Genomic DNA, 16,757 nt, shown 5'->3' on the forward strand with positions numbered 1-16,757 from the left:
TTTGTCAGGTCACTACATAATCAATTTAAATCACTCAAAACCCACCATGTCATGCATTTTCTTCTAATTTTTTGTAATAAAATAATAGACAATTGACTAAGTAAACATCCTCTAAAGTTTCAATAAAAATTTCTAAATTTTTCTAACAATTTCCGTAATTTTTATTTCATTGATATTTTATTAATATTTTTATTAATTTCTCTGTATTTTTGAATTACCGATATTTTCAAAACTCTCGATATTTTAAACTACGGTCGAGCCGAGGGTGAGAATCTGAATCTGATTGGAAAGAAGGTGTGGTACTCAAAGTCGTCTCCAAGTGCATAGTGATAAACTATAAGCGAATTGTTTTTGGGTATTTAAAATCATTGGTAAAGTCCAGGAGAAAAACTTGTATTAAAAAAGAGTCAAGTAGAAAAACAAGTTGAGATTTTTTTCTTTTTACTAATGGTTACATATCTTGGGGTGAAATATTAATGGAAAATTTTTCATTTGTTTTGGGTGCAAAATTTTCATGATTTTATCAAAAACATCTTTTCATCATCTTACAGTTCAATAGAAAGACATAGGTTTTCCTTATAAACTGGTGTAATGTTTAATTAGCAGTGGCCGGTTGGTGACTTTGGGTTTTGACCACCTCCTCTTTCTATTCTCTCTCACACAGAGAAAGAGACTGTTTTGTGCCAGAGCCACCACTTACCAGACCTAGAGAGAGAAAGCGAGAGAGAGAGACTGAGGCTGAGAGGTTGAAATTGAGAGTGAAAAACCTACACTCACTCACTGTTGCTCTTTGCTGGGTATATTTTTTGTTTTTTTCCCTTTTTGCAATTCTTCTTCTTCTGCTCTGCCCAGCCTCTTTTCTACTGTAGCTCTCTTGCAACTCTTATACTAAAAAAAAAAAAAAGCCCAAAAGAAAACTCATCTCTCCTTTCCTATCACCATCACTGTCATAATCATCTGGGTTTCCTGAACCTATTGGAAAGTAGTGCAATCCAGAATCTCTTCCATCTTCTTATAGATCCAGCTGTAAGCCCAGAATCTCTGTCCCTAACTGTTAAAATTTCTAACTACTCTTGCTGGGTTTGCTTTGAAACTATTTGTAAAATCCCAAATTATGCATTTTATCTAATTTTTGAATGTGGGTTTGTTTTTTGTTTGCAGATTTCCCTCTCATTGTTGTTTTATGATGTTTATGAATATTTTTGATTAATGGGTTTCGGCTTTTTTCTTGATTGGCAGCTTCGTCACCCATAGTTGCTGGACTGGAACTCCAACAGTGATCAGAATTGGGTCTATGGTAATCTATGTTAAACATGAATGTCCATAATACTGATTCCACAGCTTTGGATTAGATCATTCTGATTTCAGAACTCGTTAAGTATGCTTCCGATTTGGTCACTAGTTTCTACAATCTTGAGCTTCTTATAGATAGCAATAGTCGGAGTTGTGTTGGTTCTTACTCTTGAAAAGGCTTGAAGTTCGTGTCCTGGCTTTTGTATGAAATATACTTTGTGGCTTATCAACACAATGGGTGGGATGTGCTCCAAGTCGAGGAGATCCACTGTAGACGATGTCACTGTAAATAATGCTCCCAGCGGAAGCATTCCTACTGCTAATGGCCATTCAAGTAATGGGTCTCGTGGTCTGCCCCTAAAAGTGAATACGAATTCAACACCGTCTCCGGTTAGTGATGGCATGGATAAGAAATTGCGAGACCCGTTTATGTTGCCAGAGACAAATAGTATGGTTCCTTATGGGCTGATTACAGATGATGTCAATGATGGGATTCCTCACTTGTCCAGGGCCTTGTCGCAGAAAAATAGATCTACCAAATCTAAGCAGGCTGTTGCAAAGGTAATCCTGACTTTGCTATGCTAGTTTTTTTTTCCTTGCCTATGTTGCGTTCGAATGAATAATTTGAAATTGTGTGGTATGAATGGTTATTGGATGCACATTTTGTTTTCTATAGCACTTGGAATCACAAACGCTTCCATATTGAGTTGTTATGGAGCTTCTACTCTAAAGAGTGTAATAATCAGAGCGAGGATGGTAAGGTGTTGCAAGGATGCCAGTTGATGAGTCCTTACATTTTATGTTGACTTTTAATAGGCCTTACTTAGAATGTACTATTTTGAAACACGAACTAGAAGGTCTCATGTTGGTTGTGGCTTATATCGTTGGGACCCTTTGACTTGGGATATACAGATAAAGGTTTGCCCATCTATTGCCCCTTGTTCTTTTGGATAGAGGTAGTTCAGTAGACATGGAGATAATGGAAGTGAAATACTTTCAACATGAAAATTCTTTCTGTATTTGGATACTTAGTGAAGTGGTGATAAGCAGGAGGGAAAACCTTCCAACATTCTTCTTACTATAGAGGTGAGAAACAGTGGGAAATGAGTTTAGCCTTTTCCTGTTCCATTTTTAAGACAAGCATGATGAATCTCATACTAAAGACACCAAAAAGATGGTTTATATTTTCCTCAAGTTCATTTAGAAAGAAATTCTTACCAAAAGAATATAGGAAGTCTTTCGGCCTCCTCTATAAGGATCCAAAAGAACAACGCATTAAACTTCCATTTAATCTGATTTTGCTTTTTCACTACTTGTTTCCATCTTGCTCTTCCCATCATTCCCATGTAACATAAAAGATGAAAATGTTGTTTCAATTGAAGGCCCTATTTTTGGGTTTGCTTTCCAGTTATAAAGTGTCATTCCAATTGAAGATCCTATACTTGGTGGTTGCTATAGATACTTTTCCATGGAGAGTAGAGATTTGTGTGCTTAATAACATCCCCTTGAACACAATTTTCTAGAAGTTGATTCATAAAGTAAAAATCCCATTCAAAATCAGGCCTAATCTGGGCTTATTCCGGAGTGTTGCCTTTTGTTGGATAAATAGGTAAAACATGTTATTAGATAGTAGGGAAAGGAGGTTATTTAAGGAAGCTGATTTGAGCCTGGGTTATTCTAGCATCTTGTTCTGCATGATTAAAGAAGCATATAGGCTTTTGGGAAAGGGTTAAAGCCTGAAGTTTTATGGTGGTGTTGAGTGAAGGATGCCTTTTTGGGTAGTGTGAATGGCGAGAAGTAGAAGGATTTTTGTCAGTTATAGGGGAAGGGATGGAGTTTGATCATCGTTGTGGGTTTTTGTCTCTTCAGAATCTAAGGAAATCCCAATTTTATTTTTTGTTTGCTTGTTTTAGTTTTTTGTTTTTTTGTGATTGGGGAGCTGTTGGACTGTAAGGGGAGGGATATGTTATTTGTCTGCTTGGATGATTTATCAATTTTATTAAAATCTAGTTTCTACTGGGAAAAAAAGAAAGAAGGTAGGAAATGAGGAAAACCATGGAAGTGATAAAGAACTATAGTGTCTGGATCGACTCATCAAAGTATTAGTTGAAAATTACAAAAATTCAGTGTTTTAGAAGGCGCAGATGAGGCGAGCCTTGAGGCACACCTTTCTGTAAGGCAGCTTCCACATGCCTTCAGGCTTTAAACGCAGAGCGTTTCACCCAAAAGGTGTAGCAAGGCGCAGCCTAGGTGCTTGTGACAGAACAAAACCCTATTCTCCAAACCAAATCCGCACCTTTCTCCCCCAATGGTGAGGCAACAACGAAGCAACACCAGTGAGATCTAAGGCAGAACCATATCTGATCAGAGGGATGAGAGAGCGACCAGACAACGTCGATGAGATTGATGAGGGTGCAACAACACCCACAAGATCGAGTGCCATGACGCTGTCAAGAGAGAGGAGTGATGATGGAGGCAGAGAGAGATGAGAGGAAGAATAGAGAAGAAGAGGGTTAGTGAAACACTGTGTTTCACTTATGGGCTGGTAATTTCACAAGTTCTCTTATGGACCCAGCCCATATACAAAAAACATGACCCAATTTTGCTTTGATTTCAGCCATATGTTTTATATCAATGCATATGAGAGTTTTAAAACACTGGTGATATTACATTGTGCATGTAATTGGACGAAACTTACCATTTTATCATGATTGCGTATATTCTAATGGTAATTTTACTGTTTATCTTGTTCTTTGTCTTTTATTTCAGTAGGACATGATAGTTGGTTTTTAAAATAGATATTGAAGCAATACCGAAGTAAATAATATTCCTTTGTAGTTAAATATTGTTAACTGTTTTTTTTCTTTTCTTTTTGGTTTATAGGTATCAGAAGTGAGCTCGCTTTTGGGTAGGGCTGGTACTGCTGGCCTTGGGAAAGCAGTGGAAGTATTGGACACCCTTGGTAGTAGTATGACAAATTTGAACCCAAGCAGTGGTTTTACCTCAGGGGTGACAACAAAAGGGATTAAAATTTCAATTTTGGCTTTTGAAGTTGCGAACACAGTTGTCAAGGGTTCAAACTTAATGCAATCCCTTTCAAAGGATAATATCAAACATTTGAAAGAGGTTGTGCTTCCATCAGAAGGGGTACAAAATTTAGTGTCGAGAGATATGGATGAACTCCTGAGAATTGCTGCAGCAGACAAGAGGTTGGTAATTGAATTTACCATCTATAATTTTCTGGATAATCAGAATGAGCTGTAAATATTGTTGTTATTAATTTTGATGTGATGTCATTTCTTGAATAATTATATGTGAACATTGAAGAATTAATAATTTTGTGGTACGATTCTTGCAGAGAAGAACTGAAAGTTTTCTCTGGAGAAGTAGTGCGTTTTGGAAATCGTTGTAAAGATCCTCAATGGCACAATTTGGATCGCTATTTTGAGAAGTAACCTTAACCAAATCTTGTTTATTTTCCTTATGTGTGTTCTGTTTAACTCCTTAGATAAGGTTCTCATACTGCCACCCATGCTATCTTTTCCCGAACTTTAGGTTGGGTTCAGAAATTACACCCCAGAGGCAATTGAAGGATGATGCAGAGACAGTGATGCAGCAATTGATGACCTTAGTTCAAAATACAGCTGTAAGTTAATACATGTAAAGAGATTGCAGCCTCTCAGTTGGAGTTGTGTGCATTCCTGACTTACCTTAGCAGTTCATGTAATAGCATGCACCACATTAAAGAGAATATAAGTATATGCTCTTTGTTGTCTCTCCTTTCCGCTGGGGAATCATTGATTGACATAACAATGTCATTAGATCAATTTACTTTATTTAATTTGTTTTTCATGAGGTTCCGATATAACTCATGTTATGCTATTTCTTGCCAAATCTGATTTCTTGAATACAATGATGAGGGGATGAAGCTGAATCAAATGCTTTATGGTAATTCGTAGATGGAGAGGCTGTTTCTCTTTGTTTATTTGTTTATGTGAAATTTCTATAGTGCATGTTTGATTGAATCTGATAATAAAAATTGAAAAGTTTCCTTTTGTATTTGTCAATTGCTAATCTGAGCCAAATTGATTTTGGTTGCTGGCATGTTAAATAAAAAAGATTTGGTAAATCTGCCTGAAGTATTGGTATGAAACTTTCTATTACAATTAATGACTCGAACTCAAAACGTTGTTGAGCCTCATCATAGTCCTCATTCAGTTGGAGGGCTTTCAAGCTACATGATTAAATTTAGTTCTTCTCCATGCAGAGGATTAGCTCTATTGAGTGTCGCAGAAGCATTATGTGACCTTTTAGTAGACATTCTGCATTCACTAACTGCATCCTATCAGCTGAATGGTTGCATGTTGAATAAATTCCGTTAACTTTACTTACCCACCATTGGAGTTCTTAGGTGTCTAATTCCATCAAGGGGGAGGGGGTGCTGGATATGGTGGAGAGGAGCACCCCGCTTATTGCATATTACTCTATGGAGGGTACTCTGGTTTTGAGTGTAGCAGTAGATGATTTTGACTGCTGTATGTGTGTTTGTTGTTTTCTTTTTTGATTAATAGTTAGACAAGCCTGGGTGGTGCCAAAACATGTTCTAACTGCCAATTACTGGTGGATAGATGCTATTCCTTGGAACTTTACTGAAGGAAAGACAATCCTTTTTCATGGTTACAGGAATTATATCATGAGTTACATGCCTTGGACAGATTTGAACAAGATTATCGGCGTAAGCTTCAAGAGGAAGACAACTCAAATACCACCCAAAGAGGTAGCTTGCATCTTGTATTTCCTTTACAATGTCATACGAAACTTTTATCTGCATATTTTGGTCTGGTAGGTTAAGAGAGTTATTCTATGTTGGATATATCCATTGTTTTTTTTGATGATGACTGGGTTTATTGAAGATTAAATTCCACCCATAATGTATGAGGTCACGGTGCTGAGTTTTTACTTTGCATATGTTTGAATGTGTATGTTTGTACGACTGTACGACTTTGCCATGGTCAGTTTTGGCTGTGGCCATGTCGAATAATGATGCAACATTAATACTAGTTCTGAAATTTGTTCAGTATGTAATTAATTAATTAATTATTACTATTTCCTCCTTAATTCCAGTGGTTAGCCTCATGTAACAGTGTTTTCCACAAATCCTTGCATAGTTTTCAAATTTTGATTTCTTTCACTTCTATTTTTTGTTTCCCATCGAAATGGTTACAATTATAACTTGGTTTATTGTGCCAATTTCACACATAGGAGACAGCCTTGCAATCTTAAGAGCAGAGTTGAAGAGTCAAAGGAAGCATGTGAGAAGTTTGAAGAAAAAGTCACTCTGGTCCAGGATTTTGGAAGAGGTAGCAAGTCAGTATTTCTACTTGTTGTATCTCATCTAGGTGCAGAAGAAATTAAGTTTTCTTCTTAATTGAATCGAATGTAGCACTTAAAAACTGGATGCAATATATTTTATGAGTCACGTAATAAAAATGATAGCTTCCATTTGCAGCTAGAAACTTCTCAATACACCCACCTTTCAATGAAAACTTAGATAGCAAAAATACTCCTCTTTAAGGTTACTAAGATGGATTGTTATACACACTTAACCCTAATAAACCACTTAGAAAAAGTTTATTTAGTATGTAAAAATTAGAAAACAAGGCCAGTGATGGGATACTTCATGTTTTAGAACTTTTTTTTTGGTTTCGAAGAATTATTGTAGGGTTTTTTTGGGAATATTCTAAGGTGTCTTAAGTTAAAGTCTTGTGTTTTTTATATTAGGGTATGGGCTTTTGAACAAATAATCTGGGTGCGGTGTGCAAATAATACTTTTTTATTATTTTTTATAGGAAACAAGAACAACTGTTTTTAAAAAACAAAAACATAAGTACAAGAATAGTGAACACGGAGTCCACATCGAAAAACAGAAAAACTGCAACCCCAATGCCATCCTAGAAAAACGGATACAACAAAATCATAGAGAAGCCAGCAGATTACAAAACATCTCCTATGCATATAGAATTCTGCTTTAAGTTGTTCTACAACCAACCTAATATCTCATATTTGCAGGTCATGGAGAAACTTGTCGACGTTGTGCATTTCTTACATTTGGAAATTCATGAAGCATTTGGTAATGCAGGTATGCTGAAAATATAGGATGAAATTTCTGATAATGGTCTTCTAAGAGAGGCCTTCCAGTCCTCCTTGGGTAGGGCAGGAAGCTGAGAAAGATATTATGGGCACTTCTTGTCCTTGATTAAAGTTAACACCAAATTGCATATAACTGTGGTAGAAAGTTGACCTTGTTAAGTAAATTAAAAAAAATATTAATGTTTAGACTGTACTTAGACGTGGGAAACAGATTTATTCTCTGATGCTGTTAACTTGTTGAGATTCTCCATATAAAAGAAATGCTAATATCTATTGCCTATATTGGTTAAGCTGCCACATATAATATCATGCCTCTCTTGTAATATTAATTTTGCTTAACAATTATGTCGAAGCTATTCATCATGTTTAATTATTTACTGAATTTTATGCTATTTTTCTCTGTCTGGTCTCACAGATACTGATAAACCTGTGAAAGGTGTTCAGAACAATCACAAAAAGTTGGGGTCTGCTGGTCTTGCATTGCATTATGCAAATATTATCTCTCAAATCGATACTCTTGTGAGTTTATGTTATTTCATTGCTTAAATACATTCCACCTTTGTGAAAATATTTTTTCGTTTCCTTATCATTTGCTGTAAATGCATTAGTATGTGATATCATGACTTAACAACTTATTCTGGTTATACTCTACTACTTTTGTGGAAAAAGGTGCAAATACAACTTTCCACTAGGGTTCTGTTTCAATACCTTTTTAGACTTGAATTGAATATATATATTTTTTATGTTCCACGAGTCTGCTTTGAGTGGAGCAACCAACATTGAGTGTGAGAATGGGTTGTATCCAAGTCCAATTTTCGAGAACATGTTCTTGTGGGACTATGCAACCTCTTATTCTTAAGTCTGAAGATCTGTCTGTGCTTCCGTTCCCACTTTTGCCTTTAAAGTTTTTAATGAGTAGTGCTATGCCTTGTGGGATTGTTTGCTTTAGGTGGTTGCTTCCCCTCCTAATAACCATTGAATGTGTGCATAAGTTCAGTTTCCTTCCTAATAAACGACCTATATACTTTGAGCAATGTCATTTGTGAACCTATTCAGAGTCCTCAGTTAATTGTTAAAATCCGAAGAAGAATCTATTTCAAACTTGGACAAGTTGGTGATGGGAAATCACTGATGTGTTGACCCAGCAAGTAATCTGCCCATCAAATCTCTAGATCCTTTTTTCTTATAAAAAAAAGAAAAGGTAAAAAAAAACTTTAAATCCTCTTGTAGTTATAAGTTAATAACAGCTCACTTTGTTATAGGGTAATGAAATAGTGGCACTGATTCTATTTTTCTAACATGGGACGCTTGAAAAGATGCTTTGTGTCTACTCTTGTTGGACACACCTTTGCATGGATGGAAAGATGCTATCTTACGCTTGCATGAATGGAAAGATGTTTGAAAGACAAACCCTTATTTACGTAGACAAAAAACATAGAATTATGGGATTCTGCATATTTTGTCAAGAAGAATATGAATGCTTGTAATTTTTCTCATTCTTTTAAAATATACTGTTCTATCAAAATTTCCTATAAAAAATGAGATCACTGTATAGTGTTGTGTCTATATTATTGTAAGTTGATGTGTCTGATGCAATACTTGTGTCATTATCCACAAATCATAGCCTTTTCTTGATTAAGTAAAGCATGAAAGTATTACCCTCCTGTACTTTGGCTTCATTACGGCCTCTGTGTGGTAATAAATGTGAGCTGTGTCTATGAAGCAGAAGGTTCATGTTATTTAAGAGTGGTGGTAAAAGATATTGGATTTTGTCTGTTGGATTCCATGGAAGATAGGATCATCTGGCAATGCGCATGAGTATATTAAAATTCATGAAGTTAGATATTGTCAGTTGGCAAGCCCAACTAACATATCTTAGCCTGTTGTGGCCTGCCTGAGTTTGACTTATGTCCTGCACACAATTTACATAATTTGGGCGTTGCTTGTTTTTTAGTAATAATAGGGCATCCTTCAACTATACATATCTTTGCTTATTGTGGCCTGCCTGAATTTGACTTATGTTCTGCTCACAATTCACTTAATTTGGGCATGCTTGTCTTTTGGGTAATAATAGAATGCAAGATAAAACTAATATTACCCAATAAGAAAAACTTGATACTTAGGAATTGTAACTCGTGAAAAGTAGTATGCAAGATAAAACTAACAGGCCAAATATGAATATCTGGATAGAAAATAGCATCTACTGGCTGTGAGGAGCAGTTATGACATGCATTTGGGATCTGTATACTAGTTTTTCTTTCTTCCATTTGGGTTTTTCTTTTATTGTGTGTATAAACGTGCAAATAGCTGGTTATAGAAGTTATCTGGAAATAACTGGGAGTTTCCTATTTTTGTTAAATCACAATGATCATTCTTCTCTTCAATTTGAGTTTTATGGTTCTGTTGTTTGAGAAATGGGAATTTTGTGCTTTATATCAACTCATGTGGGTCATGGCCTCTGGGTTAACATCTGAATCCAGGTGTCTCGATCAAGTTCTGTGCCTCCAAACACACGGGATAATTTATATCAGGGGCTGCCACCTGGTGTAAAGTCAGCTTTGCGCTCAAAGCTACAGTCATTTCAGGTTAAGGAAGAGGTATCTATAGTTTATTTACTCCATGGATTATTAACAACTTCCCAGAACTTTTATTTTTCCACTTGACACTAAGTTATTATTTGTTTGCCCATCTTTGTACTGATTCATAACTGTTCTCGCAGCATACAGTCCCTGAAATCAAAGCTGAAATGGAGAAAACATTGCAGTGGCTAGTTCCCATTGCCACTAACACAACCAAGTAAAGCATCAAGCTTTTAGATAAAGCTTTTTTTTTTTTTTTGGTTCTTTTTATAGTTTTGCGAATCTCTGGTTGAATTAATGAAGAGGAAGAATACCACTAGTTTTTCTTGTCACTTAAGTGGAGTGATTGACATAGTATTCAAATATTTTTATTGTCCCCTGTTCTTCAATTATGAGAACATAGCTTTTTGTATCCTCTGTTGATTTTCCTACAATTCTATTTACTGACTGCTTCTTTTGGCATTGTGATTTATTTAGAGCTCATCATGGCTTTGGTTGGGTTGGAGAATGGGCAAACACTGGGTGAGTTCTGAACTGCAGGTGCCATTCCATTTGCGTATTGCTCCTGAATATTTTCCTAATTTTATTTGTTGTAATTCTTTAGGTCTGAGATGAACCGAAAGCCTGCTGGTCAGACCGACTTGCTGAGGATTGAGACACTACACCATGCTGATAAAAGTAAAACTGAGTTTTACATTCTCGAACTGGTGGTGTGGCTTCATCATCTGGTCAGCCAAGTGAGGGTTGGAAACAGTGGAATTAGATCTCCCGTTAAATCCCCTCTTTGCTCCCCAAACCAGAAGGCAATTCAGTTATCGACGAACAAACCCAACTGTCCATCCCCCATATTAACAGTTGAGGACCAAGAAATGCTTCGATATGTAAGTAAGAGAAAACTTACGCCTGGCATTAGTAAGAGTCAGGAATTTGACACTGCAAAGAACAGATTCAGCAAGTATAATAGGCTGAGTAAGAGTAGTAATCACTCCCCAACAAGTGAACGGAGGAAGGATCCATTTCCCATAAGGAGGCCATCGTCCGTTCCGGTCATTGACTTTGATATCGACCGGATCAAAGCTTTAGATGTCATTGATCGAGTGGACACGATTCGAAGTATTTAAACGTATGGCAGATAAAGATACACAAGCGAAGGGGTCTTGTGGTATGCCTAATGGGTCCATCTGCGGCAATTTTCCTTGTTGGGTGCTCTTGGTTTGTGGCGAGGGTGATGTTGTGTTAGCAGGCTGATGCTGGGTGACAAGTCATTGCCATTTTGAATGTCAAAATTTAGGGTGATAAATGTGTTGTTCAAAGTAAATTAAATTTCTGTAGATGGAAAGGATGCTGGGTTATAGCTTTGCTTAGTGTAATATGTACAGAATATTCAATTAATAATCGAAAGTTCATGGTCTCTCTCTCTCTCTCTCGGCTGTAAGTTTACAAATTTCCCCAATATGTATGCAAGTTCCAGTTTTGCTAAAAAGATTAAATGGGCCCACTTCTCACTCCACAAGGGCCGTTTTTGGGTTGTTACTAATTTGGTGCCGATTTTGTCGCAGCCTAAGAGCGGTTCCAGTGCAGGAGGCTGGCCCGGGCAGGGAGGGGCCCAAGGCCCTTCATGCAGTTCCAGTGGGCTTGGACAGCCCGGGCAAATGGTGGGGACCACCAAACTTGGCAAGCCCAAAGACAAATCGAGCCCGAGCTCGTACCTGAGAGTTGATGATGTCACGTCCTGGTGTCTCCAATCATAATTTTTCCTCCAATCCAACGGATGCCAATTTGTGTGTAAAAAAAAAAAATGAAAAAAAAAAAATATTTAAAATATTATTATTATTATTATTATTTATATAAATACCTACCAATATTCTTCACTTTCGACACCAAATTTCAAACATTTTCTTCTCCTTCCAATATTATTCACTTTTCAAATGAAAGCCAGAGGGTCGTGGACAACAGTGGAAGATGTTTTGTTGTGTGATTGTTGGGTCCAAGTTGGTCATGATCGCGGGCAATGAGATGAAGTTCTCTCATATGTGGAGAAAAATTCATGCCGAATTTTGTAAAAGGTCGGGTTTGGCTCGTACGGAAATGGCCTTGGCTAGTAGGTGAAAATTTTTGAATAAAGAGTTAGGGAAATGGAGAGATGCATTGACAAAAGCGAGGGACAACATTCAAAGCAGCGAAAATCTTGGCAACGAGGTAAATTATTTGTAATTGCCGTTTTATTAAATTTAATGTCCTATTTTTTTGAAATTTTCTTGCCTATCCAAATTATTTATTTAAAATTATAGATTATGCAAGCACAAATGTGGTTTGGTGCTATTGGCCAAGGTAAAAAATCTTTCAACAATCACCAATGTTGGGAGGTAGTGAAAAATTGTTCGAGATTCAAAATTATTCCCATTGGTCCGACCATTGTGTTGAATGAATGCCGTTCCACGATTCAACGGCATCAGATTCACCGTTGGAGTCCCCGATGAATCAAGACTCACCAATTCAAAGGGAGCCAAGGCCTATTGGGAGAAAGGCAGCAAAGGCCAAAAGGAAGTAATTCCACCAATGATTGTACAAAATTTTTGGAGCAAATTGCTCTGAACGGCACAATGAGAATTGAGAGAGACATGAAAAGATAAGCGGATGAGAGGGCAAGAGATGAAGCATTTGCAAGAGAAATGGAGTATGCACAAAAACAAGACATGGACAAGAAGGATCGGGAAACCATGGCCATGGATACGAGCCATATGTCTTTTGAAACAAAGTCATTTTGGAAGCTAGAACGAAGGGATGTTATGAGAAGAAGGCTTTTTCGTGATGATGGACCAAGCAACACTGATTGGTCAAATGATGAAAACCATTAGGTTGTATTGCTTGTCTATTATTTAATTAGTTATATTGCTTGTGTTTTATTTAATTAGTTGTATTGCTCGTTTTTATTTAATTGGTTAAATGATGAAATTTGATATGAGAATTTTATAACAAAGATGGATACATGGCAACCGAAAATCTTATCTGAAAATTTTATTCAAAATATGAGATGTGAATTTTATAATAAATGTTGATACGTGGCAACCGAAAATCTTATCCAAATTAATCGCTTAAAGTAAAAAAAAAAAAAAAAATAAAGTAAATAGTATTTGTCATTTGCCATGACATTGGGTGGAAACACAATAAGCCTTTTGCAAGGGCTGACGCTATTCACGTAAATAGTAACATCCCTTACCTCCCCTTGCAGTTTCTGTTTCATCCATTACAATTTCTTTTTCATAATGCAGGTAATTAAAGCATTATATTGAACTAAAGTATGCAAAACTTGTAGACATTAATCGAACTACAAGAAACATGAAGTAGAAATTTCATATCTCCCATGGTGCTACGCTTTTCATGCAGGAAGACCAAAAATTACATGACAAAACCTATGAACAAACAACCTAAACAAATCAATTACAATATACACTTAAATCAGCTAGAGGTATGCAATTTATGACATGTTCTATTTTTCTGCATTGCAAATCAATCAAAATATGTTTTTCCACAATCAGCAGCCATCAAAATCAATCAAAATATAAACTATAGTTCAACACATACAAATCAATCAAAATATTTTTCTTCACAATCCAATAAAATCAATATTCATTTAGTAATTGGATCGGGTTCTATGAAACTTATAAAGCTTGTTTTTCCAAGAGACATTGGATATGAGGAATATGTTTTATGTACAATGGTAAATAGATCAAAACCTGTCACGGTACGGTGTTCCATATACAATAAGGTATGGTACAGTTCTCACAATAGTGTCGATTGGTATTGCAAAGTTAACACCAGATGATGCTCCTGTCCCTGCAAAATATACAGAGAGAATATAAGCATTTAAAAGCCTTAACTTACTTAGCTTCATGAAAAGGTTTGAAGCTTTGACTACGTTTTATAGTTCGGAGATGTTTTGCTGGTTAAATATTTTGTTAGGTTCCAAGTTCCAGCCTTCTGACTAGGGTAATAGAACTTGGGATTCAAAATCTCTACCTAGTGTGGTGCTGCCAACTAGTTTAGAGCTCATTTGAGGAACACTTGATAATACAAATGAAAGAGCATGCTTTACCTTTGCGAGTGAAAGTTGTTGTGCTAACTCCAATAATATGACCATATGAATCAATCAACGGCCCACCTGAGTTCCTTGCAGAAATTCTAACATACATAAAGCTGAAAACTTTGACATTACAAGAAAATGAGTGAAAGTTTATGCAAAGGCTAGAAGATTATGCAAATTGAAAATGTTACTAGCGTTAATGGCAGTGTATGTTTGAATAGCACCTCTAATGGCCTTTCCATCTGGTGAGGGTATCTCCCTTCCCAATCACTGACCACCTGCAATATCCAAAGTACCCATTAGACCATAACACATTCGACAAAGAAACTAAGATCTATTATTTTAATTTTATTTTATATAGTAATCTTAGGAAAGGAAACTAGTTAAATGTAAACCATCTAAGGAAATATAATTCGGAATTGATCAAACTAAGAGAGAGAGAGAGAGAGAGAGAGAGAGAGAGAGAGAGAGAGAGAGAGAGAGAGAGAGGAATGATGGGAGGTGAGCTAGTGGGTCATCAGGCGAGGATGAGGTGGTTGAGTGGGTTTATGATGAAGGAGAGAGTTGTGGTGGTGGGGTGGGTCGAAGAGTATGGGTGTTTTCCTCTTTTCGGCCGGGTAGGCCGATTGAAGGAGTTTTTGGTTCTTCTTCTTTTGAGTACGGAGCGTGCCACCACCAAGCCTCGAATTTGAGCTTGAATGGAATGTGAGTAGATGGATATGTTGCGTCCGAGATCTGACTTTAATCAAACGATTGTTCGGCCGAGCAAGGAACCTCCTCACGACCTAGGTTCTTTCACTACCTTGGGTTCAAGGCTTTATGTGAGCGACCAAATGATGTGGAATGGATGGAGATGTAGATTGAAGATGAAATGTAATGGAATGAAGAACACGTGCGTAAAGTAAAATGTGCTTGAATTTAAATATAATTGAAAGACGAGTGCGGAAAGTAAAGTACGTAAAATAAATATTTTAAAGACGAGTGCGTAATTTAAAGTGCGTAAAATAAAGAATGTAAAGACAAGTACGTAATGTAAATTCGGTAAATTAAATAATATAAAGACGAGTACGTAATGTAAATTGCATAAATTAAATAATTGAAATGCGAGTGCGTAAAGTAAAGGGCGGAAAGTAAACTAGATTACTAAGAACAGTAAAGACAACGTGAATTGAAATTATTGTAATTAAAATAGAATTGAAAAACAAGAACAAGAACAAGAACGTAAAGGCATAATTGAAATCTACGGAAACAAGAGCGGAAAAAATAAGAACAGACTATGACTACATTATGCTACTCCTAGGATAGAAATTGAAGAGAATGTAAAATGACAAGTTGTGTGTTGTGTCGGGGGGGCCTTTCTCTCTTCCATAAGCTTGGTATTTATAGGGGCTTTGGTGCATCTCAATTTGGTCAGTCGTCAATTGGCCTTCAAATCAATCATAATTGCTCCAGAATATCTTCAATCCCTTGTCTCATGCGTGTGATTTAATGTGAATAATAATATTTGATTTGATTTTCCTTCCATCTTGAGCTCTTTTACAATAGCTTCAGTTGACCATCAAGCTGGTGTAATTCCTTCCATATTTGAATTGTAACATATGAAAAAATCCTCCTACGGATTATCTCTCTCCTTATTTAAGCATTGACTGACTTTATGTATTCGGCCGCTTTTAGTCTTCCAGCCATATTTACATTTTCGGCCGCATATAGGCTTTCGACCACTTTTATGCTCTCGGCCATATTGATGTGTTCGGCCACATTGGTGTATTCCACCACATGTAGATATTCTACTACATTTATGACTTTGGGCTTCTATCCGACCTTATTGATTAGGCCCACTGAAATATAGTTTGGGGTCACTATTAGTTTAATTGTCAGATCTTGGGCCTGACCCGGTGGAGGATCAAAGAAATCGTAGGGGCCGGGGGGGGAGGGTGGTGCTGGTTCGGTATGTCATGATCTAGTTTTCCTTTTTCTTCAATTTTGTCCCAAAAAATAATATTTTATTCATATTTTAATCAATTTAAGTTGAAGGAAGCAGGTCCCACGTTCATCACGTCATCACTTAACTGATTCTTTAAGAACCTTTCTAACCGCAGAACCACATTACAACAAATTAACAAATACGCCTTAAGGGTGAGAGTTCAGGGTACTAAACTGAAATTAACCATTTTTAAAACAACTTGAAAACTGACAAACTAATTTCAGTTTTGTTGGGTTATAGTTTTGCTTAGTGTAAACTAAAAACTTGTTTGGTAACTAATTTCAAAATTTTTTTTTTTAAAAAAAAAAGAAGTGAAAAGTTAAAATTGAACAAAAATTGTTTGATAATTGATTTCAATTTTCAATTTTATGTGGAACTTGGAATGGAATTTTTTGGGGCCAAATTGTGAATTTTAGATCATAGAATGAAAGTGCATGTTACAAAAAGTTTGTAGTATAATTCGATGAATTATTTGAAATTAAGAAATTTTTTTTTTTTTGGGTGAATTTGGATCTAGAGGTCCCAAGGCTTGGACTAGATCCGTGGCCGAACGCAAGAATCGAGCTGTCGGATCCAAGTGGATAGGTCCCAAATACCGAAATTTGGTAACTAGAGTGCATTTTATGTGTGGTGATATAAAATTAATGAATAAAAAAGAACCACAAGT

At 36.4% G+C, this 16,757-nt stretch overlaps 1 protein-coding gene across 3 annotated transcripts; it reads left to right on the forward strand.

The window, feature by feature from the left end:
- Positions 493-11,445, forward strand: LOC18766423. Of its 3 annotated transcripts, XM_020570327.1 has the most exons (14): positions 493-1,026; positions 1,240-1,297; positions 1,429-1,854; positions 4,177-4,502; positions 4,652-4,744; positions 4,849-4,939; positions 5,977-6,070; positions 6,556-6,653; positions 7,363-7,432; positions 7,859-7,962; positions 9,924-10,040; positions 10,163-10,239; positions 10,500-10,544; positions 10,627-11,444. In XM_020570327.1, the coding sequence occupies exons 3-14, from the start codon at positions 1,498-1,500 to the stop codon at positions 11,141-11,143; spliced, it is 1,989 nt and encodes a 662-aa protein (XP_020425916.1). In that variant the 5' UTR covers positions 493-1,026; positions 1,240-1,297; positions 1,429-1,497; the 3' UTR covers positions 11,144-11,444. The 3 variants fall into 3 exon arrangements, with proteins under 3 accessions (XP_020425916.1, XP_020425915.1, XP_007201736.2); XM_020570326.1 differs by having other exon boundaries at positions 1,240-1,854; positions 10,627-11,445; XM_007201674.2 differs by lacking the exon at positions 493-1,026 and adding an exon at positions 1,120-1,138 and having other exon boundaries at positions 1,240-1,854.

The sequence above is a fragment of the Prunus persica genome, chromosome G8, assembly GCF_000346465.2.
Source record: "Prunus persica cultivar Lovell chromosome G8, Prunus_persica_NCBIv2, whole genome shotgun sequence".
NCBI classification, from domain to species: Eukaryota; Viridiplantae; Streptophyta; class Magnoliopsida; order Rosales; family Rosaceae; genus Prunus; species Prunus persica.

Coding starts and splice junctions, on each gene's coding strand:
- LOC18766423 (XM_020570326.1), top strand. CDS start 1,498: ATGAAATATACTTTGTGGCTTATCAACACAATGGGTGGGATGTGCTCC. Junction 7,433..7,858: donor TGAAGCATTTGGTAATGCAG/GTATGCTGAAAA, acceptor CTGGTCTCACAG/ATACTGATAAACCTGTGAAA. Junction 10,041..10,162: donor CATTTCAGGTTAAGGAAGAG/GTATCTATAGTT, acceptor CTGTTCTCGCAG/CATACAGTCCCTGAAATCAA.